The sequence below is a fragment of the Sus scrofa genome, chromosome 1, assembly GCF_054392235.1.
Source record: "Sus scrofa isolate SSC_HxYL_T2T_F1_AM1 chromosome 1, Sscrofa_HxYL_maternal_Yorkshire_Landrace_v2.0, whole genome shotgun sequence".
NCBI classification, from domain to species: domain Eukaryota; kingdom Metazoa; phylum Chordata; class Mammalia; order Artiodactyla; family Suidae; genus Sus; species Sus scrofa.
The window spans coordinates 180,024,428-180,049,413 of NC_139383.1; the positions used below are offsets into that span (position 1 = coordinate 180,024,428).

The window sequence follows — 24,986 nt, forward strand, 5'->3', positions numbered from 1 at the left end:
TTGGCATTGTCACTGCAGTAGCTCCAGTCCCTGCTGTGGTTCCAGTTGGATCCACTGGTGTGGCCAAAAAAAAAGGTAGTAAATATTGTCACTTTAGTAGATTCTCAACAAATGCCAATTTCCTTTCTTGCTATTGCTTTTCTTGGCATCCACGAGCACCTCTGGAGACCTTTCTGAATAACAAGTACACGCCTTTCTTGTAGGGCCCAAAGAGTCCATCAGTTGTCAAAGTTGAATTTTTGCTCTTTTTGACTTTGGCTCTGGCTCTCTTTTAACTAGGATTTCTTTTACTCTGCCAGAGAAATGCTTTTCTTTTTACTTTCATATTTGCAGCCCTTCCACATTCTTAAAGTACATGGTTGTTCTCTAGCTAAATAACATTCCAAGGCAGCTATTGTTTAAGCTAGGAGTGAGTATCATTTCTTTGTGTTTCTTTGAATTTGCCCTCTGTTTTCTTTAACTAGACTTTAAATAAGACATAATATGTATTGAATTCCTCCCATGTGGTGTTTTTACAAACTTTGTCTCCCTTTCTTGTCACAAAACCAACCCAATGAAATTAGGATAGAATTAATAATTAGCATTGCGAATTAATATATCCTGTCACTTAGACTATTTTTGCTTTAAAAACATGATACTGGATTATTTTCAGAATTCCTACTTTCATTCAGTTATCCACACCTGGGGCAAAGTTTATTCTCGAGCTGCTATAGCCCCAGGCACCCCTTTCCACCTGGAACCAGGAACTCAGATATAGGCATAATGCCTAGGAGGAAATAATCAGCTTGTTTAAGTGACAGCTGACATCAGGAAGCCTTTTGAGCCAGAGGAATGACATGATGACAGCAGTGTCTTGGGAAGATAAATTTCAGAGCCACATGCAGGATAGATTACCTGAAACCACAGCATTAGCCTTTCTTATGCTTATACATCTGTGGGGCATGATTTAAAAGCTCATAAATATGAGCTGTTTAAAGAAAGGACTGGGGAGAATTAAGAATTTCAAGGTTCCACCAAAGAAGGTGAAGAATCAGTGTTTATCCAACTGGTTTGCATGACCTAAATATTTATGTACACAAGTGCATATGGTTCCTGCAGTCACCAGGAAACCATGTGTGGGCATCATGTCTGCCACTGCCCTACCTTTTGGTCTAAAGTTGCAGAAGAAGGGAAATTCCCTGCAAGCATGAGCATTATTCATCTGGCTGCCACCTGAATTATTATTATGGAACACATTGAGTTTGACAGATAACCCTGTTCTTAGCCATCCTTCAAAAGAAGCGTGAAGGAGCCTTGGTGTTTAAATATTTCATCCAGATTTCTTCCTTCTGAGCATGCATGGAACACAATGTCTTTATTTCTTAATGAAATAAATATTCATGTTGGGCCCATCCATGGTTCGCAGAGAGAATAAGAAGGAATTATCTTTATTTGATTTCTTGGTCAGGCTTGCCCTAAAGAGCAAGCTCTTGGATTGGGTAATGATACCCCCCCCCATGGAATGATGTTTTTCCTTGAGTCATAAATGTTTCCCAGCATGGAAAACCAACAGTTTCCATTCCCAGGAAGACAAATGAGAAAAATAGCTACTCTTTCAGTGAATAAGTTTGGACCTAAGAGTTTGGTATGAAAGGAAGGATGGTGTTAGAGATGTCCCTTCCTTTGGGTGAATGAGCACTGCATGAGGGGAAAGAGACAGCATGGGGAGCAAGAGAACCAAGAGAAGCTGCAGGAGATGCTGAAACAATTTAGTTAGTCCTTTTGGGAGGGGAGACCTTGGACCACAAGTAGCTCCCCTGTTGCTGGGTCTTGAGGAAAGCCATAGAGCAGCTCTAGAGATAGAAGCAATAAGAGGGAATGCACCTTATTTGATTTCTTAGACATTGTAGCCTTTGGTGTATGTGGTCCTTGGTCAGCCATCTGCCAGGCTTTGTTCTTAAGGTAGAGAAAGATTTCCACTAGGCTAAGGGAAGGAGAAGGAGCCAGAAGTCCCTCCATTCAAACCCACCTTCGCCACCTCTATATTACACAATACGTACCTTCTCTGAGCTTTGATAAAATAGGGAGAGTCAGGATAATTAAGCAGGATAACGTGTTAGGTGCCTGGCAACCTGACCAGTCGTTTACCCATGATAGCTATTAGATATGTATGTGGTGCTTCCTACTGCCCGAATCCCTGGGAGCTGCTTGAATCTTTATTTGCATCTGTTTTCCACTTACAATCCATTTAAAACTGTGCTCCAACATGCCTAAGCCATAAGCTCCCTCCATAGACTCCCTTGCTGTTTCTGTAATGAACAAAATCTCTTTACAGCTTTTGAGACTTTCCATAACTGATCTCCAAGACAAACCAGGAAAGATTGACAAAACAAACAAACAAACAAACCCATATATATATATATATATATTTTTTTTTTTTTTTAATAGAGAAGTCAAAAGTTAGAAGAAAATCTCTGGAATTCTTGATCTGCATTGTCCCAGCACATTATTGAAATGCAAATAGATCACAGCAGTTTGCCTGTTGGCTTGGAACACTACTTGAGAATCCTGGGTAAATAGAGATGGGGTTTCTATGAACAGTGCAAACAGACCAACCTCCTCTGTTAGTGCAGAAACATGTGTGCCTGGTGTGAGAAGCAGGATTCCCATGGCCAGGCCCAAGAACAGGTCATCGAAAGGAGGCAGGCACAGCCTCAAGAAGGAAAGCACCTCAACATTTTTCCACTCCCAAATCCAGGCCCGTTCTGAACTGGGGGCCTTTACCTGCATGTTCTCATTGAATCTTCACAACAGATTTGAGAAACTATTCTTTAATGCCCTCATTTTACAGGGAAGGAAACTAGGGCTCAGAAAACTGATGGACCCATCAGGTATAGAATGCATCAGGGATGCTCTTAGGTGGGTGTCCATGTGTCTAGAAGAAAAGACTTTTGGAGATATGGCAACATAGAAGAGAAATTTTTATTTCAGATTATGGAAATGAAAAGAGGTTAAAGGAACCAAAACCAGGAATTCTAAAGGCAGGAAAATAGGCATAACGTAGATATAGAGCTTCAGTGAGGACTTGGGAGGCTGGAAACAGAGAGAGGTTTAAATCACAGCAAGTAAACTTCAGATTTAAGGTCAATATGAAGTGTCCTCCCAACTACTCAGTGCTTCTCATTGCACCCCCCCAAATGGCCTGCTTTCTCTCCTCCTCTTCTCTGTTCCTTTCTTCTGTCTCCAGTTCTAGAAGCAAAAGCAGACGCTTCTTCTATTTAGCCATATCTCACTTTAGCCATTATCTCTTGTAGCCCGGGTTTCTGCTGACCCCCAGGCCTCAGGGTCCTCCCAGCCCAAGCAGTTTGTCCAAGTATTATCACAGAGACAGTTTGCTTTCCAAAAGGAGTCACCATTCTAGCTGGTAGAAAAAACCTTTTTCACATGGTTGTAGGGACATAAGAAGGAGAAGAAAAAGAACATAGACCGTTTGAGTGAAACCCTGCCTGGGAAGGAGTGGGAAGGCATAGTATCGTGAAAAGAAATCCCTTCTAGCAAGGAAGTCCTCTCTCTGTCACCCTGGAGAAGTCACCTCCCCTCCCAGGACTTGGTTCTTCATCCCTGAAGCAAGGGGCTGGGGCTCCAGGGCCTTTCTTACTGTCCAGTACTGGGATTCTCCAGATACTGTGTTTATAAATGTATGTCTCATCGCCACCCTTGTCCCTATTAAAAATATCACAGAGAGGGAGTTCCCGTCATGGCGCAGTGGTTAATGAATCCAACTAGGAACCATGAGGTTGCAGGTTCGATCCCTGGCCTTGCTCAGTGGGTTAAGGATCTGGCGTTGCTGTGAGCTGTGGTGTAGGTCACGGACATGGCTTGGATCCCATGTTGCTTTGGCTCTGGCGTAGGCTGGTGGCTACAGCTCCGATTAGACCCCTAGCCTGGGAAGCTCCATGTGCCATGGGAGCGGCTCAAGAAAACACAAAAAGACAAAAAAAAAAAAAAAACACAGAGAAAAGCTTCCCAAAGACACTATTCCTTTTTAATTTTTAACCAAGAGGGTGACAGTGTTGTGCTGTCTTTGTTCTGACTGGATAGGAGAGTTGGTTGTACAACTTGAGAAAAGTAGAAAGAATGTGGAGTAAATAAAAAGTGACCTAAAAAGTCAAATAGTCTTCTATGGCATGGGACTCACCTGAGGATGCTACTCAAATATAGACTCTGACTCATCAAGCCTGGGAAGGGGACCAGGGTTTCTAACAAACGCTCAGATGGTGCCTTTGCTTTTCGTCCATGGAACCACACTTTGTGTAGCAACAGGTTTGGAGAAGATCAAAGCTGCTTATTATTCTTTATTTTAAAAAAGGAAACCAAAACAGAGGAGGGAAAAATATAATTTGAAGGGATTCCCATCCAGAAAGCTAAAATAAAAATGTTTAACATTCTAGAGGAAAGTTCCAGTGAAAGAGGGAGAGAGTATGAATATGACTAAATGTAATGAATAAATTAATGACTATCAAGATCTACCCTCAGACCCTCGCTCTAAGATGACTCCATCAATAACATGCCCCTCTTGGAAGGCTTCTGCCTGAAACAGATAACACTTCTGTTCTTCCACGTTCCAAAGCCATGGACCTCCAAGTCTTCCTTCCTTCACGTTCAATAGACCATCCTTCTTCCATCCATTGGTCATTCCTTCAACCTAATGTTGGCATGCCTTTGCCCTCTATTCTAATTCCATCTTTCTGGTCCAGGCCTCCCTCCCTCTGTACCCATCTTAATATAGTTGTCTTTGTGCTTCTCAGCCTCTAGTCTCTTCCATCTTGATTCTACTGCCTGTATCTGCCAAGCATCTTCCAAAAAAGCATTTCATTGTGTCCTTCTCCCACTCAAGGGTCTTGGGATTTGACCCCTCATGCCTCGGTTGCCAGCCTTTTCTTCTCATCTCCTCCCACCCACCCACCCACCCAGCCAATCTCCTCCACCATCCCTGGAGAGATCACCCAGTGACCTCTACAAAAAACATGTAATCCCTCGTTTAACTCACACACATTTTTTTTAAAGCATTTTCTTGGACATTCTGGAAATAAAAGGCCTGAATATTCCACCTACATCTTTACATGCTCCACAGAACCATTTTGAGAAATGAAAATCACATCTTAACCAACATGGCAGAAACTTGCACCTAAGAGCACAGTAAGGGGCAGTCCCGCTGAATTTCTGAGTCCACCACTCTTATCTATCTCAATGACCATTCCTTTTAATGTTTAACCACTGTTTCAGGTCCCTAAAGGAGTTGCTGATGTGAGGACCCTTTTGCAAAGGCTTATAGGTGCCATCTTGTGGAGAAAAATGCAAACAGGCATGTTTAGAGGCTGTGAGTCAAGAAAGTGACAAGGAAGCCTGCATGTGTCTCTCACATTGGCTTTTGGTCACTGCATTCAGCCAGAGGCCTTTGAGGGCCTCTGGTTGGACCCATACCTGTGGACCTGGGCTGTCTGCACCCAGGAGGCTGTGAAAGTTGGGCCCATGTGCAAACAGCCTCCATTCTAGAGCACAGTTCATCAGCCTACTATGCAACTTGGCTCTGTAGAATGTAGACAGCATCTTTCTGCTGCTTTCTGCAAGGCATTTCCTAGTCCTGACCCGTTGGCAGCCCAAACCCAGCTCCTGACAGACCTGTCCCTTCTGGGGCACTGTAGAGTTAAGATATTTATTTATTTATTTATTTTTAGGGCCTTAGGTGTGGCATATGGAAGTTCCCAGGCTAAGGGTTAAATCAGAGCTATAGCTGCCGGCCTGCACCACAGCCACAGGATCCAAGCAGGATCCGAGCCCCGTCTGTGATCTACACCACAGCTCATGGCAACACTGGATCCTTAACCCACTGAGTGAGGTCAGGATTGAACCTGCAACTTCATGGTTCCTAGTCAGATTCGTTTCCGCTGCACCACAATGGGAACTCCCTGACCAAATATTTTAAACAGAATTCTCTTTAAGCAAACAATTTACCAGTCAGTCTTACATTTTAGAAGTAAAGTAGAAGTCCAGAGGTTTCTACTTTTCTGAACTAAAATATGGACACCTCACTTTTATAATAAAACTGTTGTCATTGTCATAATTTATTCATGCCCCTCCCCCTTTCAATCCATTAAGGAAGAAGATCATGAAAGTGAAGCATTGGGAGTTCCCATTGTGGCTCAGTGGTTAGTGAACCCAGCTAGCATCCATGAAGACACAGGTTCAATCCCTGGCCTCACTTAGTGTGTTAATGATACAGCGTTGCCATGAGCTGTGGTGTAGGTCAAACTGGGCTCGGATCCTGCCTTGCTGTGGTGTAGGCCAGCAGCTGTAGCTCCTATTTGACTCCTAGCCTGGGAACCTCCATATGCCATAGGTGCAGCCCCCAAAAGACAAAAAGACAAAAAAAAAAAAGTGAAGCATTAGAATGTTAGAGTTTGGAATACCACCTGGGGGAGGGTGGGCAAGGCCACCCTAGTGGTAAAAGGGGTGGTAATTCTCTCACCACATAGCAAATGTTTTTGTCTCAGGATCCCATCCCTCAGATTTGTAAACATTGCTGCAGTTGATTCTCACCCACTGAGAATCCGGAGAGCACCAACGTTTTCTTCCGATTGAGTCACTTGCTAAGGTGCTATTCTCTAATGAAATAAGATAAGGTACTGAAAAGGGACAGCCATAAGCTTGATTGAAACCAGAGCACCAGTTTCCCAATTGCCTTCATTAAGGAAGCCAAAACACCTTTTATCCCAAGGACCATTTCTTCCTTTCAAATGAATGACACTGTTAGTTTGGTTCTTGTTGATTTCTGTTTCCAATTTAATTTTGTCAAAATTCCTCCAACGTCAGACGTGGCATGATTTTTCACATTAGGGCTGTTATCTCTCTCTGTCTGTCTCTTTCCAAATCAGTTTAGCACCAAAAGAGACTTAGAGATGATCCAGTGCAAGAAGCAAATTGGTCCTTTACCTTTGATCTCTTGATTCCTCAACCAGCTGTTCTTTCCTTCAACGAGTACTTACTGTGCACCTACTGTATGCCAGGAGCTGTGCTCTTTTCAGTATGTAACCCCGCTCATATTGAAGTTAAGGCAAAAGGCAAGCTTCAAGAGCTCCAGAAGGCTATTGGCTAGCTTGATGGTGGTAATACAGTGTCTTTTTAAAACTGGATAATTAAGTATTCTTTGCTCATTAGCTTCTGACATTTACAGATGACTGTTTTTGCCTTTCTCTGAAACCTCCATTGTTTTAAAGTCTTCGGGGAGAATCTGTGCTGCTAACTGTCCCGTGAGCTGAATAACCTAGAGCAGTGCTTCTCAACTGGGGGTGGGTTTGATCCCGAGGGTATATTTGGCAGTGTCTGGAGAAATTTGTGTTTGTCATCCTGAGGGGAGGGAGGGTTGTTTCTGGCATCCAGTGGGTAAAAGCCAGGGGTACTGCTAACTATCCTACAGTGCAAATGACAGTCCCCACAACCAAGAACTCTCTGGCCCAAAATGTCACTAGAGCTGTGGTTGAGAAACCCTGGCCGTGAGGAAGAGGAGCAGGCAGGAAGGTGAGATGCTAGACTTCCAAACCCTGCTAGCCCCTCTTCAACTAAAACAGTTCTGCTTTTCTCATTTTATATCCTGGTGTTCCCTCTGTTTCTGCATGAGGTTTTGTTTGAAAAAAAAGTATGGGTTTTTTCTGCCTAAAAAGAAAAAAGAAAACCGCTGAGGTAAGAGGTAACTCTTTGCTTTCTGTTTTATAGTTGAGACACATTGGGACAAATCAAGTGGGTGGCATGTGATACAGGATGAGGGGAGCCAGTCAGGGGTGAGCTGGAACCATCGACCTGAGCCTCAGTCTTGTCTCTGCAGGGCTCAGCACATCTCCCTCTGAATATTTACACGCTGTGTTGAAAGACTGTGTCTGCTTTTTGATTTAAACCAAGGGTTGGCTTTTTTTTTTTCCTGTAAATTACTTAATCATAAATATTTTAGGCTTTGTGGGCCATATTATCTCCGTTGCAACTACTCAACCCTGCTGTTGTAACCCAAAAGCAGCCTTGGACCATAAGTAAACTAATGATCATGTTTGTGTTCCAAAAAATCTTTTTTTTACACAAGCAGGTGTTAGGCCAGATTTGGCCAGTGGGTGGTAGTTGGCCAACCCTTGATTTGGACCATAAATAGGAACTGTGTTTGTTTTACCTTCACATCTGCCCTGCCTAACACCGTGTTGGCACATAGTAAGGGTTCTTCAGAAACATGTACTGAACTATACTGAGGGTCAATCATGCAAGCACAAGTGCTAGAAGATTTTAATGAGGATATAACAACGAGAGAAAGATCCATCTGGTATTTCCCAGAGATTTTCTATGTATTGTTTTACTATTTCCCTACATTGGACATTTAGGATGTTTCTTTTTTTTAATTAAGAATAAAACTGTGGGAGTTCCTATCATGGTTCAGTGGTTAATGAATCCAACTAGGAACCATGAGGTTGCGGGTTCGATCCCTGGCCTTGCTCACTGGGTTAAGGATCCGGCGTTGCCATGAGCTGTGGTGTAGGTTGCAGACACAGCTCGGATCTCGCAGTGCTGTGGCTGTGGTGTAGGCCAGTGGCTACAGCTCCCATTTGACCCCTAGCCTGGGAACCTCCGTATGCCGCGGGAGCGGCCCAAGAAATGGCAAAAAAAGACAAAAAAAAAAAGAATAAAACTGTGATGGAGTTCCCATTGTGGTTCAGTGGTTAACGAATCCGACAAATCTAGGAACAATGAGGTTGCGGGTTCATTCCCTGGCCTCGCTCAGTGGGTTAAGGATCTGGCATTGCTGTGAGCTGTGGTGTAGGTCGCAGACATGACTCTGATCCCAAGTTGCTGTGGCTGTGTCAAAGGCTGGCAGCTGTAGCTCTGGTTAGACCCCTAGCCTGGGAACCTCTATGTGTCTCAGGTGCAGCCCTAGAAAAGACAAAAAAAAAAAGAATACTGTGATGAGCGCCTTCACACAAAAATTTGGGGCGTCCTTTCTTATTATTTCCTTAACGAAAATTCCTAGAAGAAGAATTCCTGGGTCAAACAGTATATGTTGCTAAAAAGCTTTCCAGGAAGGTGATATTGATCTAAATTCTTGACCCTAATAGGAGGGAGATATTTATCATATGCAAAGGATTTCTTTCAAGAGGATGTCATGCATAAAAGTTTTGGCATCCATATGTATTTCCACGAATTAGCTCATCGTAAATATAAGAAAATTGGTGTTAGCTACTAATCACTTTAATAAGAACATTCTCTCACATATTGTGACAGCATGATTCTTAAGGCACGTTGTTCTACCTGGTGGTGTCATCTAGCCAGCCAGCTGAGGTTACCCAATCTGGTGTGTTTATTGAGCGCACACAGAAACATCTGCTTCCCATTAGGGGAATCAGAAACTCCACTGTGTGCATGCCTGGCACCAGCCTACCCCACCATGATGGGCAGAGGCCTCCTCCCTGTGAACCTCACCACCAGATATGTCATCCAGATTTCTCATTTCCCACAGGAAATTTCATTTAGGTTAATTTTGGCACACAATTGGGGGGCAATTCTTGAGTGATTTCTCCTGTGATGGCTTGCAACATGTAAAATTTTCCTACAACGTGCTGCAGAAATCACTGGAAGAGCAAGAGGATATCTGATAGTTGTCCAACTGCCTTTGTAACACAGCAAGAAATATCTCTTTGGAATGACCATACACGATGAGCAAAGAAAAAAAGATGAAACCAAGGTAAAGGTAGATCAGGGACCAGATGTTTGTTCTGTCCTTTTTCACTCAGTGCCTTTGGAGCACTCACTGAAGGAGCTGTGTAAGGCGTCTCACCTTTATGGTGAACTTAGCCTTCTCTTAGCTCTTTAGACTCTTCTGAATTTCTCCAAATGAAGAAGAGAATATCTGCAGCTGAGAAGTAACAGAAAGTGCTGCAGAAATAGGAGTGGGTGGGTCTGAGTGCCTATGTGATGACAGGATTTACTTTAAAATGAGTAGATTCCAGATGAAACCAAGCATATGAAGACAATGATAAATCCAGTGTTTTCTGAGAAAGCACCCTCTCACCGCATCCTGCTAAATGCCCTGAGTATTTACTTCATCCCATCCTCCCAACAGTGCTACGAGGTAGATAGTGTGCCACCCCAGCCTCAGATAACTAAGGATCAGAATGACGAATTGACCGGTTGAATGATGCAGCACAAGACCCAAGTCCGGCAGACTCCAGTGTCAGCTAAAATACCCACTTGATGGCACCTTGGTGTGCCTCTGAACAAGGTTAGAGACCTAGACCAGCACTGTTAAGTCATCCTCATCAGAGACCAATTGACCAGACTTCTGATTTGCAAACCAGAACTCAGGTCAGATTCACTTCTGAGCACTGTTTTCTGAAAGACCTAGATGGTGGTGGAAATATTTTCAGTGCCAAACCTAGAGAGAAGCGTCCCATCCAGCATCACACACAAGTCAGGGATGGAGCCAGGAGTACGCTCCAGGTTTCCTGATTCGCAGTCCAACATTCTTTCCATCATGCCGAACTACTTTCCCGCTCCATGACATCAGCTCCACTTAGCAATTACTCAGTCATGTTTTGGAGCAGAATAGCAGCTGCTTTAAAGAAGGTAACAGACTGCATGCATCTATACAAGTGATACAATTTTGAAGACCTCTACACCAAGAAAAAGTGCATAAAAAAACCCCGGCAAATCCAAATAAGGTTTATTAATACATTAATTATTCTAATGTCCCTGAAATACATGGTTTTGACAATGTGCTGTGTTGCCTGGGGAAGGTTGAGTGATAAGTCACTGAAATGCTCTGTGCCATTTTTGCAACTTCTTGTGAGTCTTAAACTTTGCATAATAAAGTTATAACACTAAAAGAGTAATAAGATGAGCTGAAATATTTATTCGCTTATCATATGTATAACAGTCAACATGGGAGAGATACGTTAATGTGCCTTGTGCTTTATAATGTTGTAAGAGGAGAATGCCAGAGTCCCTTCAGGGCCAAGCTCTCCTTAAGACACCATGGTAACAGAGCCTTGAACTTGCTCCTCTGCACCTAGGTCGTTGCCAACATCCACTCCTTCAACAAAGCTAGAACCCTCAGCGACCTGATCCTTTGGACAGGGATAGGGGGGCAGTTTTTGCATAATGGTTACAAGCATGGGATTTGGGTTCAAATCTAGTCCCACCTCTGATAAGCAGCATGGTCTTGGGCCAGTTACCTAATCTCTCTCCCAAGTCTTAGTTTTCTAGTGTTTCAGCAAAATCATAGATTGCTTTAAGAGTAGAGGAGTAAACTACGTATTCAGAGGACCTGGACGATGGCAAAGACTCTATAAATGTTAGATACCATGATGTTGAGGAGGATAGGGAAGAGGAGGAAGAGATGATTCAAGCTCCCTTCTTCCTCACTATTTTGCTTCCTAAGTATCTCTCCAATGCTCTTCCTTCGCTCACCATTCCCCTAGTGCCACATTCTCCAGACTTATGCACTCCATTGTTAATTATCAGCTTTCTCAGAGAGAGTTGATCTGACCCAGCATAATATTGAGAATGCAGGGATTCCTCATTGCCTGATAGCGTGTGATTTTCTGCATGTGTGTCGAATCATCCCCGTTAGATTCAAATTCCCTTCAGCAGGACCTGTGTCTGATTTAGCCTGGGATTTCCCAGATGGCCCACTGGGTGCAATCATTCAACACCAGTGATAAAATAGATGTTTGCATGTTTAGATCTTGCCATGGCTGGTCCTTCTTCTTCTTTCTTTCTTTTTTTTCTTTTTTCCCTTTTTATGGCCACACCCACAGCATATGGAAGTTCCCAAGCTAGGGGTCAAATCAGGGCTGCAGCTGAGGCCTGTGCCACAGCCATAGCGACAGTGGATGGGAGCCACATCTGTGACCTACGCCACACCTTGTGACAGCACTAGATCCTTAACCCACTGAGCAAAGCCAGGGATGGAACCTGTATCCTCACAGACACTGTGTTGCCTTGTTAACCTGATGAGCCACAACAGGAACTGTGGCTGGTCCTTCTTGTCTTTTAGATTCTAACCCAAAGATCACTTCCTGAACTATGCCTTGCCTGGACTGCCAGTCCAAATTTTCTCTCTTTATATCATCTGATCCTCGTGATCCCCTATGTAGGAGAAGGGACACTTGTCAGATATGTAATTTGCCTATGGCCTGAGTCCTAAAGCTAAAGGTCTTGAATGCATGTTTTCTGCCCAGTTCTCAAGCTGGGCTTGTCCTCCTGCTTTGTGAACTGCATGTAGGACATTTAGCAACTCCATGGCAACCCAGCCTCTCAGAGATCCTGGGTATCCACTAGAACACTAGAAGCATGCTCCACTAGCCTCTGGTCACCCCTCAAAGAAGGTGTACACACACACACACACACACACACACACACACATACCTTGTTCTGTCTTCTTTCTTAAGGAGTGAACCGTGAGTGCTTGGAGTCCAGAGATGGGCCCTGCAGAGACAGGATGTTACCTTCTGTTCTTGAATTGCTTATGCAGCTTCCCTGAAGCCAACCTGCAGGCTGCTGGACATCTACCAGGAAAAACCACTGCAGCCCACCCTCCCCATATCTAGATTCATCCAGAGTAGCTGTGTCATACAGGAGATCTAATGGGGGGACCACTGGACTGTGCAGAGCATTTTAATGCAGTATCTGATTTACAAGATAAAACAGTGTTTTGTCTGTGTCTGTGGTTGTCTGAAGCGATCCATGGCTGTGCACTTGCCTTGTGATCATCCCATTCTAACTGGGCTGGTGCTGAGGGTTCATGCAGTGTCAGTCCCTGTCTTCAGAGACACTTGTTCATTCCAGAAATATCCCATACACCCTGTTGACAAGAGAAAGACTGACTAGACTGTGCATTCTCCCCACTCTAAGACCCACTCCTCACTACAGCCAAAGTTATCATCTGAAAAACACACCTGAGGATGGCCCTCACCTTCCCAGTGTCTGTTTATGCCATAGGATAAAATTCTCATTCTTCACCCTGGCCGTCAGGATCCTTAGCAGATACAGCTAAATTCTCCAGTCTCCTTTCATCCCTCCCAGCAGCCCGGCACTTCAAGTGTGTCTGTCTGTGAGCATGCTTTCCTACATCCTAAGTGCTCTTGGCTGTTTCTGTGCTTGGTGCACATTGTCCCCTTTACCCGGAGGGCCCCAAGGGAATGAGCTCAGGCTGGGACAAGATGAGTTCAGGAGTAGCAAGAATGAGGGAGATGGGAGGAAGGTGAGCTATTGCTAGACAGGGCAGGGAGTGCATGCTGCCAGCTTCTCTGTACATCTTCCCCATCAGAGACAATCAGAGGCATCTCCCTAATTCAATTAGAATCTTTACTTAACATGGTCTGCTTTCCCAAACTTCTGCTGATGGTGGCCCCCCTTTTTTTGAAAACCCGGAGAGTAGGGGTGCAAAGTAGAAACAGTGCATGGAAAGCATTTTCCTTAGTGTCTGCTAAAATGTGCAGGGGGCAAGGGCAGGAAATATTTGAGAGAGGAGAAATATATAGCAAACATGGCATTTTGAAAGGCTAATTGGATGTGGATGAACATATTGAGATGATGTTCGGTTACTGTCAAAAATAATGTTTTACAGAGAAACTGTTTGGGAGGAGGGATCAGTTATTATTGATGGACTAATGTGCAGTCAGGAATATGGAAGTAATAATGCAGATGTACAGAGCCCGCAGAAAGATGTCAGTCCAACATGATGTCGGAGGGGGAAGAATGAACACCTTTTGATATGACTCTGCCTCTAGGATTTGACCTAGAGGACCCACGTGAACAGACCCAGGATTGTCTAACAAAATTGAAAGTGGACTTGGAATGGTTTGCTAACCACTTTGCCCCTGAGGTGGGGTCTGACCATGGCTCTTAGAATTCCAGAACCAGCACAAGCCTGTGATTCATGTGTCTCGAGTTTTAGAATACCATTCTCATTTCAAGCATCATTTCCTATCCTCCTAACCCACTGACATAACCCTGTCATCCCAATATTTCATTGTCCAAACTACAATCAGCTCACTTCTATCTGCCCACAAAAATGTGACAGAATCTTCTCTACCCAGACCACATGTTCCAGCATTAAATTCAGGATACGTCAATGTGAGTCTTTGTGGAATCAGCAACAGAAGTGGAAAAGGATTCCATGAAGATTGTTCCATTCTGTTCTTAGGTTTAACTGCTAAGAGATACATGAATAGAGAGGGGGGGAGATAAAGCAAAAAGACCTTGGGATGTATAAGGAGAGGATTCTTTTCAGGAGGAATTGCAGGAAGGTCAGAGTTCCATTGACCCCTAAGGAGACTACCTGTACAAAGAGGACCCCGTTATTTAGACGCATATCACCCCATTTACGGATGTTTCTGGTCCTTGCTTCCCTGTACCCTTCTGCCCTGGGGAAAATGTTTTGGCAGAGCCAAGCAAAAATCCTACTGCTTAGCTTTTCAGAGTCGCAGTGACCAGTGGGGACCCAGATCTCCACCGATTCGATTTAATTTCCTAAGAAATGGGGCCTGAGAACACTTCTTTTGGGGATCTGTGGCTAAGTGTCATCCATCATTTAGAAGAGAAGACTTGGGGACATAGAATTCCCATTGTGGCTCAGCAGGTTAAGAACATAGTGTCCGTGAGGATGCAGGTTCGATCCCTGCCCTTGCTCAGTGGGTTAAGAATCCAACATTGCTGCAAGCTACGGTGTAGGTTACAGATGCAGCTTGAATCCAACCATGGTGTAGGCTGGCAGCTGCAGCTTTGATTCGACCCCCTAGCCAGGGAACTTCCGTATGCCACAGGTGAAGTCTTAAAGAAAATAAAAAGCAGAAGAAGAATTGGGGATAAACCCCAGTTTTAGGTGCAGAGCTTATCATGTCCCCCCAAAACTTCTTTATTTAAAACCTAGCCTCTCCTCTTTCAGAGCCCAACAGGGGGATGAACATTCAGAATTACTTCACTGTCCAACATGTGTAAATAAGTGTCCAGCCCCTACACCCTCATTGTTCATCTACTCTACTATTTTTCTCCTAATCATTTACCACCAAGTGCACTTGGTTTCACTTCCTTGTCTTGTTTACTGTCTATGGCCCCCACTTCACCCCTGGAGTGTACATTTCATGTATACCTATAGCAAAGAAGATTCTTTCCCACAGTAGGTACCCTTTTGGGTGAAGGGAAGTGTGAACCTGCCCCTCCTGGGGGCAGGAGGAAGGTCAGATTGAGACCTACCAAAAGATCTTCAGGCACCCCCACCCTTCTTGCCCAGGATGCTCCTGACATATGCTACAAGAGTCTTGTTTTCCACCTTTTTGCAGAGCATTGGCTGTGATGACTACCTAGGCTCCGACAAAGTCGTGGACAAATGCGGGGTGTGCGGAGGCGATAACACAGGCTGTCAGGTTGTGTCGGGTGTGTTTAAGCATGCCCTCACCAGCCTGGGCTACCACCGAGTTGTTGAGATTCCCCAAGGAGCCACAAAAATCAACATCACCGAGATGTACAAGAGCAACAACTATTTGGGTAAGCTTGGTCTTTTTCCAGAGGAAACCATCTGTCACTACCAGATGATTTATTCCTTCCAGGATTGTGACACAGCAGTGTCCAGATGTCCTTGGACACATACAAGATGCCACTGGGGAATGCCAAAGCACCATGTGGCCTCCCCTTGAAACAAGACCCTTGGGTAGAGAAAGTTTTTAAAAAGTCCTTCTGTATCTCTTCCTTGGAGAAATGTCTATTCAGGTCTTTTGCCCATTTTTGAATTGGGTAGAAAATTGACACAACACTATAAACCAGCTATAATGGAAAAAAATTCAAACATAAAAATAAGTCCTTCTGGCAAATAAATGTTTAATTTCTACACTTTTAAACCAAAGGAACATTTCGCTTTGTTCCTTCCAAGAGAAACAAGGTTATGAAATCGAGAACGGACTAAAATTGTTTCTCTGAAATGGAGGAGGCTCTTTAAAAAACCAGTCTTTTTCTGTTGGAATTTCAGGGGGACAGGGGCCACTGATGATCCTGTCCAGACTTTCACTCTCCATGGGCCTAAAGCAAAAGTCGTTTTTCTCTTCTTTCTGCTTCATCAGCCTGGAGCAACAGTATGTGTGTATCTTCTGAACAGCCGCAGAATCCCTCAGCAAACGTTTTGGGCAATGTCATCAATAGTCGGGGACCATCTTTAACCCGTTTTCCAACAAAAGGAGATTTTTGTTGATTCTTCTGTTTCTGGCAGATTTTATGCAAAGCAAATTGGGCCACAACAAGTTAATTTTTACCAGTTTTAACTCATATAAGCATGGACAAAGCAGTTGACAAAATAACATAAGGAGAGCAATTGTTAAAAGTCATTTAATGAACAGCAACATACATTTTTATTTTAAAAGTATTTATTTAACAGGAATTTTCTTTTGGGGGGAAATTTTTTAAATTATAATCTGTTTTTTTAATAATGATTTTTATTTAACAGGAATTGAAATAGCACAGACTATGTGCTAGGCACTATTCTTAGTGCTTTACAGAGTCATTGAACCCTCTCAACAGCCCTAGAGGATAGGACCTGTTCCCTCCCCATTTTGTACATAAGGAGACAAGCACAGTGGCATAATGGAATTTGCCAAGGTCACACAGCAAAGGAAGAGTTGGAGCTGGGATTCGAACCCAGGGAGTCTATAAGCAAATTAGTCTACCAAGAGATAATACCCATGACCAGTTCTGGTGCACCATGGGTCATGCAGCTGCAGCAATTGAGAGATCATTAACTTTGCAAATTTTGAGTACCAGGATCCCCCCAGAAGATAATTCCAGACCTGAAAACTCCAGATTACATGGCTCTTCCTTCTCTGCCTGGGGAAGCACATCCTTCTCTACCTCGGGAAACACAAAATTAGCTTCATTTGGTTTTATTGGCAGGAGGAGGAAAAGATGGCAGATGGGACTCTAAAACAAACCCAACTAAAGTGGAAAGCTGTTATGTTTACTCTGGCAAACCCAGGAGCCACCAAAGTGGCAATAAGCCTAGTTTCCCCGGGAGTGGTTTGTGTGTTACTTTTATCTGAAAAAAAATATATAGACTTTTGCCTCCTTTATTTTATCCTGTTAAAAGAGCAAATCTTCGTAAACATCATCTTCTTAGAATGAAAAATGTTCTTCGAGGGATTATTTGAAGTATGATTATGTTAAATGCACCAGCAAACTATGCCACTTTTGATGAGATTTGCATAGTTTTGAGTACTTTCCTGGCTTGAATTAATCCTGTTCAGTAAGTGGTTTTTAAGCTGTGCCCTCCAAAGGTAAAATAGATATCTGGGTGAATATCCACTAGATGTCTGAGTGGAAACTGCTCTCAGAGCCTCAGTGTTTTCATCTAGAGTATGGGAAAGGGAATCTGGAGGAGTTCCTGGTGTGACACAGCAGGTTAAGGACCCAACGTTGTCTCTGTGAGGATGCAGGTTCGATCCCCGGCCTCACTAGTGGGTTAAGGTTCCGGAATTGCCACCAGCTGTGGTGTAGATTGCAGATGGGGCTCAGATCTGGTATTGCTGTGACTGTGGTATAGGCCAGCAACTGTAGCTGCAATTTTACCCCTAGCCTGGAACTTCCATAAGCCACAGGTACGTCTGTAAAAAGGAAAAAACAAAAAACAAAAACAAAACAAACAAACAAACAAAAACAAAGAATCTTGACCTTATGAGTATTCATGGGAATCCATGGTATAATAGGTATTCAGGACCCTGTAGAGTCCTTGGCACTTACTAGCAGTTGACAAACTTTCATTCTCTTTCTTTTGTCTCAGAGAACTTGTCAGTGTGTTAAAGTATTTCCTGGAATCCAAAGTCCCTAATTCCCTAAAATTCCTTTAAAAAGATGAAGAGGAGGTAGAGCAGAATGGAAGTACCCAGAATCAATGGAAGGGTGATTCGGGAAATCAAGTTCGGTTTCCCGTGCCCAGTGACCAATGGGATGTGTGAGAACTCCAGAGTCCGTGGCAGTATTACACATGCCTCATGCGCAGAGAGGGGAAGAGTTGAAACAGAAGAGCAGGCCAGCATAAGGGGAGCTTCCAGAAGTGGTGATCAGGGGCTTGTGTTCATAGCTCTTAAGCATCACTTGGGATGTAACATCACCCAGGAGGCACTTTGTTTTCCCTCTTTTATTATTGAGATATCATGCACATACTATAAAATTCATTCTTTTAATGTGCTTGGTGGATGGAATGGTCTTTCTCTCATCATGGGTGTTCTTCTCACCTATTCCACTTGTCCTGCTAAATCTCCTGTTCTGTGAAACCTGCGTATTTTAAAAGTTTAGCCATCTGCAGCTGTTTGAGATGATGTGTAAGTTATTAGAGCACAAGTCTATTTAGCTATTTTTGAACTTTCCAACGACTGTATTTCACATTATGCATTTTCAAACATTGAACCATTTTTCAAAGAGATATGTGAAGGGTTTCTCCACAGTGTTCCAGATAATGGTAACAGTTTTGGTTTTCTTACCTTTTTATTTTCTACTTAAACTGTATTTTATACAAACAGTTGACTTGATGCACAAAATGGATTTGGCCGTCTACATCATTTGTTCTGTAGGATAGGCAGTATAGGGGAGATGAATAGTTCAAACATGTATCATCGTTTTTAAAAATATGCACAACTTTAACAAGTTTTCTTCAGTCACTTTGTTGTTTTCCTGAATGACCTGTTTCTTGTTTGTGGTTTAAAAAAAAAAAAATTGACTTGTGAAATACTTGATATTTTTAAAATGACTAACTCCCAAACTTGATAGAGATAGAAAGTAGATTTCTATGAAAACATAAGGACTTGTATTACTAGTGCTGGCGGAAGATGGTTTAATCATCTCATTTTTAAAGGTTTTTTTAAAACTCACCATATCTAAGTGACTTGTTCTAGGCTACTCTGTTAATAATAATAGTCATACTCTGTATATATAGTACATACTCTGTATGTATAGTCCACAAGTGTTTTTACATGCATGACCTTCTGACTTGTAAAACTGGACATTCTTTACTTTGTTTGCTTCAAAAAAATATGGAGTTATTTACTAAAAATGGCAGTTATTGAGTTAGGATATGAAAATTGAAATTGAAAAATCAAAAACTTTGAAAAATGTCTTTTCAGGTCTTCTGCCCATTTTTATTTGGGTTGTTTGGTTTTTTTTGCTATTGAGTTGTATGAGCTATTTATATATTTTTTATATTAACCCCTTATTGATCATATAATTTGCAAATGTTTTCTCCCATCCAATAGGTTGTCTTTTTGTTTTGTTGATGGGTTCCTTTGATATGTAAATGCTTTTAAGTTTAATTAAGTCCCAATTGTTCATTTTCACTTTTCTTTCCTTTGCCTTAGGAGATAGATTCAAAAAAAATATTGCTACAGTTTATGTCAAAGAGTGTTCTCCCTATGTTTTCTTCCAGTAGTTTCATGGTTTCTGGTATTACACTTAGATCTTTAATACATTTTGAGTTTACTTTTGTATATCATGTCAGAAAATGTTCTAGTTTCATTCTTTTACATGTAGCTGTCCAATTTTCCTAGCACCACTTATTGAAGAGACTGTCTTTTCCCCATTGTATATACTTGCCTCCTTTGTCATAATAAATCCATAAGTGTATGGATTTATTTATGGACTCTCTTATCTCTTCCATTGATCTGTGTGTCTGTTTTTTGTACCCATGCCATACTGTTTTGAGGAATGTAGTTTTGTAGTATAGTCTGAGGTCAGAGAGTGTGATACCTCCAGCTTTGTTATTTTTCTCAAGATTGGTTTGACTATTTGGGCTCTTTTGTGGTTATTTATTTTAGGGTTATTTATTCTAGTTTTGTAATAAACACCATGGAGAAGACATAGATGTCCAACAGGCACATGAAAAGATACTCAGCATCACCAACCTTCAGACAAATGGAAACCAAAACCACCGTGAGTTATCACCTCAGACCTTTCAAAATGGCCATCATCAAAAACATCACAAATAGGGATGGAAATCCTATAAAATTGGATTGTGATGATCATTGTACAACTATAAATGTAATAAATGCATTGAGTAATTTAAAAAAAATCACAAATAACAAATGTTGGCAAGATGTGGAGATAAGGGAACCCTACTACACTGTTGGTGGGGATGTAAATTGGTGCAACCACTGTGGAAAACAGTGTGAAGGTTCCTCAGAAAACTAAATATAGAACTACCATATGACCCAGCAGTCCCACTCCTGGGCATATATCTGAAGAAGAGGGAAATACTAATGTGAAAAGATAAATTTACCCCAATGTTCATAGCAGTATTATTTACTATAGTTAAGATATGGAAGTAACTTAAATGTCCATCAATAGATGAATGGATAAAGATGTAGTATATAAAAAAAATGGAATATTGGAGTTCCTTGGTGACTCACCAGGTTAAGGATTTGGCATTATACCTGCTATGACTCTGGTTACAGCTGTGATGTATGTTTGGTCTCTGTCCCAGGAACTTCTGGATGCCATGGGCACAGCCAAAGGGGGAATATTATTCAGCCATAAAAAAGAATAAAATTTTGCTGTTTGCAACAGGCATGGAATGGGAGGGTATTATGCTTAGTGAAATAAGTCAGACAGAGAAAGACAAAGACTGTGTTATCATTTATATATGGAATCTAAAAAACAAAATGAATGAAAATAACAAAACAGAAACGGACTTATTGAGAACAAATCAGTAGTTACTGGTGGGAAGAGGGAAAGGAGAGGGGCAAGATAGGGGTATGGGATTAAGAGATATAACCTACTATATATAAAACAAATAAGCTACAGGGATATATTTACAATACAGGAAATATAGCCAATATTTTATAATAACTTTAAATGGAGTATAAATCTATTAAAATAGTGAATCACTGTATTGAACACCTGAAACTAATATTGTAAATCAATTATACTTCAGCTTTAAAAAAATCAAAGACATAGCAGAAGAAAGAGGCATGTATACCAACATCCTTCGCTAATATGTAAATGGTGATGGTGCATTCAACTGGACTCTGAGTTTATGGCTTACTTTGATTGAGCCATCAAGAACTGGGCCTTCTAGATTCAGATTCTGAAAGCCTGAGCCTGACCCTGGCAATTACTCATAAAGGATACTGGCCCACGTGCAGCAGGGGGGACAGGGCAGCTCAGCAACTCATGATGCTTACATCTCTCTGAGCAAAGCTGGGAAATCATGACATTTACATTTAGTGGTGCACTGATTTCAGGAGATGAGTTTATCTGCCTCATTTTAAGTTGGGAGCCAATGAAATTCTACAGATTTGAGCTCCACTTTTCTGTGTTTGTTTGAATTTTTCACATGCTCCAAAATATAGACTAGCTGATGGATTATAGATTCCTACAAATTTTTTTTCATGGAAAATACTTTAGAATCCCTTTATCTGTTGTAAGCTATGCGGTCTCCTTTTCCACTGGAGTTATTCTGAACCCTGCTCTTTGGAAATAAAAAGTTACATCTAATTTTATTAAGATGATTGACATTTTCTGTTACTTGCTTCTTCCTTAATAAGCTGTTGTGAAATTATTTTAGCTGAAATATCAAAGTTTGGCATAGTTCAGCCAGCTCAGTTTACTAATGTCATTATGTAACAGTTAAGAAATCAGACATAAAAGCATACCAAGCAAAAATTGATTCTACATGACATGTTCTACCTGCCAACATGTTACATTGTCATAGAGTCTTAGACTTGGAAGGGATTTTTTTGAAGGCTTATAAGCTTTTAAAAATAAACTGGCAACACCTTTACTTTTAAGCATGTCTTCTTAAAAGTTTTAAACTATGAAAGTAGTGGTCAGCATTTTAAAAAATTCAAGTATCATAGGTCAGCCGTAATTTGCAAACCTTTATTTCTTAGTCAAGCAGCTTTCCATGCAGGAAAGATTAGAGTATTTAAATAATATGATGTCTCACATTTGCATGACAGTTAATCCCAAAGATTTATCCATATGCATTGTAAAAATTTTAAACAGCTACTGATGATATGGAGCAAAAAAGATGAAATTCCTTCTCCACACCAATCCGCTGGTTTCAAGTGTAAAGAAAGAGATAAAGGACCACTCTTAGTTCAGTGTCTATCGTCTAGTCCTTTGTGAAAGTACAAGTAAATTTTCTAAAATTGATGTTACTATGCCTCCTTTCTACAATTTGCCTCTCTATTAATGTTCTGGTCTTTTGATATCAATACATATAACGCTTATTCATTATTTTTAAGTGAAGAATATTCCATACAATAGGTGTAGCCTAATTTAATTAAATATTTTCCTGCTAGTAATGTTTAGACTGTCTCCAGTTTTCAGTATTGCAAATAATACTTTAGATTTGTGGTTCAGGATGGCAGACCGAATACATGAGTTTTTCTCTCCTTCCTCCCAAGACGCCATCAAAGTAATACTAAAGGAATAAGAAAAGTTATACCTACAACCCCCCAGAAAACAGGAGGAAGGGCATCTATTATTTTATTTTAACAAATTTCTAGAACAAATTCTCAAAAGTGGGTGGAAGACTGTTCATTAATAAAGCAGAAGACATCACAGCCTAGGGAACAGAGGGGACTGTGCATGCAGGGGGCTGACCTGCATGCAGAGCCCCATGAGCCTCGAGTCTGGAGGACAGCAGGTAAAATGGAGAGTGGGAGGGGGGAATGGAGCCCTAAAAGGGAAAATAGTGAAAAAAATCTACATGCAGGCAGGCATCTCCACACACACCTTCAGAACGCTGACATGGACCTCCTCATCCAAAGAGGCATCGGTGAGAGGACTGGTGCTCCAGGACCTCAGGAGTCGTTCTGGAAATGGAAGAAGGATCTGCTTAGAGACTTGGTGCCCATCTCCTAGAATGTGGCCTGTTACCAAGCTTAACCCATGTGTACAGAGCTCTTGGCAGTCTTCCCACTGCTTTTGTCCTAAAATATCAATGAATAATTGAAAATAACATGAATGGACAACCAAGGATCACTAGGCATTTTTTAAAAAGCCTATAGCATGAAAGAGAAAACCCAAGATAAACTGAAAAAGATGTTTCTAAAAACAGCAAATTCTTGGAAAACTTGAAGAAAGGTTCTCTAACAAGTGATGCCTCTATGAATGTCCTAATATGTATATCCTTTCGTATTTATATAAATATTTCTGTAGGATAGACTCCTAGAAATAGAATTTGTAGTGCAAGTGGAATCAACACTTAAGAGTCAAAAAGATAGGAGTTCCCGTCGTGGCTCAGCCGAAAGGAACCTGACTAATATCTGTGAGGATGCCGGTTCAATTCCTGGCCTCGCTCAGTGGGTTAAGGATCTGGCATTGCCATGAGCTGTGGTGTAGGTCACATATGTGGCTTGGATTTGGTGTTGCCGTGGCTGTGGTATAGGCCGGCAGCTGGAGCTCTGATCTGACCCCTAGCCTGGGAACCTCCATATGCCATGGGTGTGGCCCTGAAAAGAAAAAAAGTCAGAAAGTTAAAGCAGAATTTCTCTCCAAAGTAGTTGTACTAATTTATACCCCAACTAAAAGTACCTGGAAGAACCTTTTCCCACACCTTTACCAACACTAAATATTATGATTGTACTTAATTTTTAGTATATTTTTAAAATTTGCATTTCCCTGACCACTCCACTCATTTTTGTTATTTATACTTTCATGAATTTTGTATTTTTTAATTGTGTTTGTAGTTTTCTTGCTGATTTTAAGAACTCATATATGTTATAAATAATAACCATTTTCTTCATGTGTATTTTTTAGTCTTTATCTTGTATTTCAGCTCTGCTTATATCTGCTCCTCTGTGGAGAAATGTTTAGACTTTTGTTAGTCAAATCTATCAGTCATCTTTTATGGCCAGTGGATTTTGTCTTACAAAGGAAGACCTGCCTACCTCCAACATTATAAAATTATTTTCTAATATTTTCTTCTGTTACTTTTATGGTCATATTTTTTTCACTTTTTAAAGTTTTATTGAAGTATAGTTGATTTACAGTGTTGTGATAATATCTGCTGTACAACAAAGTGATTCAGTTATACATGTGTTTAATCCATATGGAATTAATTTTTATGTATGGTATGAGGTAGTAATCTGTCTTTATCCAAATAGAGAGGCAGTTGTCCTAACACTAATTATTAAATTTCCCTCACTAATTTGAAATGCCTCATCTACCATAGATTAAGTTCATTTCAACTATATATATAAACATACCTGTGGATTCTCAGTTCAAGTTTGTTGGTCTATTTATCTCTTCCTGCTTTAGTACCATATTTTTTTCATGACTGTAATTTTGTATGTTTTATGTTTTTGTAGATGAACTGTCTGCTTCTTCCCAATTCCCTACCCAAACACTTTGGTTTTTTGCCTAAATTTTCTTGGGTCTTCTTGTGCATTTGTTCTACATACACTTTAAAACTCAGTTTGTCAAAATCTGTGGGAGTTCCCATCATGGCTCAGTGGTTAACGAATCCAACTAGGAACCATGAGGTTTCGGGTTAGATCCCTGGCCTCGCTCAATGGGTTGAGGATCCGGCGTTGCCGTGAGCTGTGGTATAGGTTGAAGATGTGGCTCGGATCCCACGTTGCTGCGGCTCTGGCATAGGCCGGCGGCTACAGCACCCATTAGACCCCTAGCCTGGGAACTTCCATATGCCATGGGTGTGGCCCTAGAAAAGACAAAAAAAATATATATATCTGTAAAACTTCTTTTGAGATTTTTATTGAAAGTGCAATAAGCTTATGGATTTATTTGAAGAGGAAAAATTGTCTTCACAATATTGACTTTTTTGATTCATGAGCATAGTATATCTCCCTATTTCATGTTCCTTAAGAAGATTTCTTTATCTATATTTGCCTATGTTTTATTAGATTTATTAGGTTTATTAAAATTATTTTATAGTTTTTGTTAATATAAGATTTTTATCTCCATTATATTTAAAA

At 41.3% G+C, this 24,986-nt stretch overlaps 2 protein-coding genes and 1 long non-coding RNA gene across 7 annotated transcripts in view; 1 reads left to right on the top strand and 2 right to left on the bottom strand.

Annotated features, from left to right (window-relative positions):
- Nucleotides 1-24,986, top strand: part of THSD4 (thrombospondin type 1 domain containing 4) — a 576,503-nt gene that overhangs the window by 461,313 nt on the left and 90,204 nt on the right. For all 5 annotated transcript variants that reach the window (XM_084979881.1, XM_021073928.2, XM_021073924.2 and 2 more), the window contains one exon: nt 15,354-15,558. In XM_084979881.1, the coding sequence (XP_084836007.1) occupies nt 15,354-15,558 (205 nt within the window). The remainder of the gene's footprint in view (nt 1-15,353; nt 15,559-24,986) is intronic.
- The window catches only part of LOC146406890 (uncharacterized), a 994,549-nt gene that overhangs the window by 407,661 nt on the left and 561,902 nt on the right, over nt 1-24,986 (bottom strand). The window lies entirely within an intron of this gene.
- Nucleotides 1-24,986, bottom strand: part of LOC100627175 (GRAM domain containing 2-like) — a 464,606-nt gene that overhangs the window by 6,514 nt on the left and 433,106 nt on the right. The gene's annotated exons all lie outside the window — the stretch shown is intronic.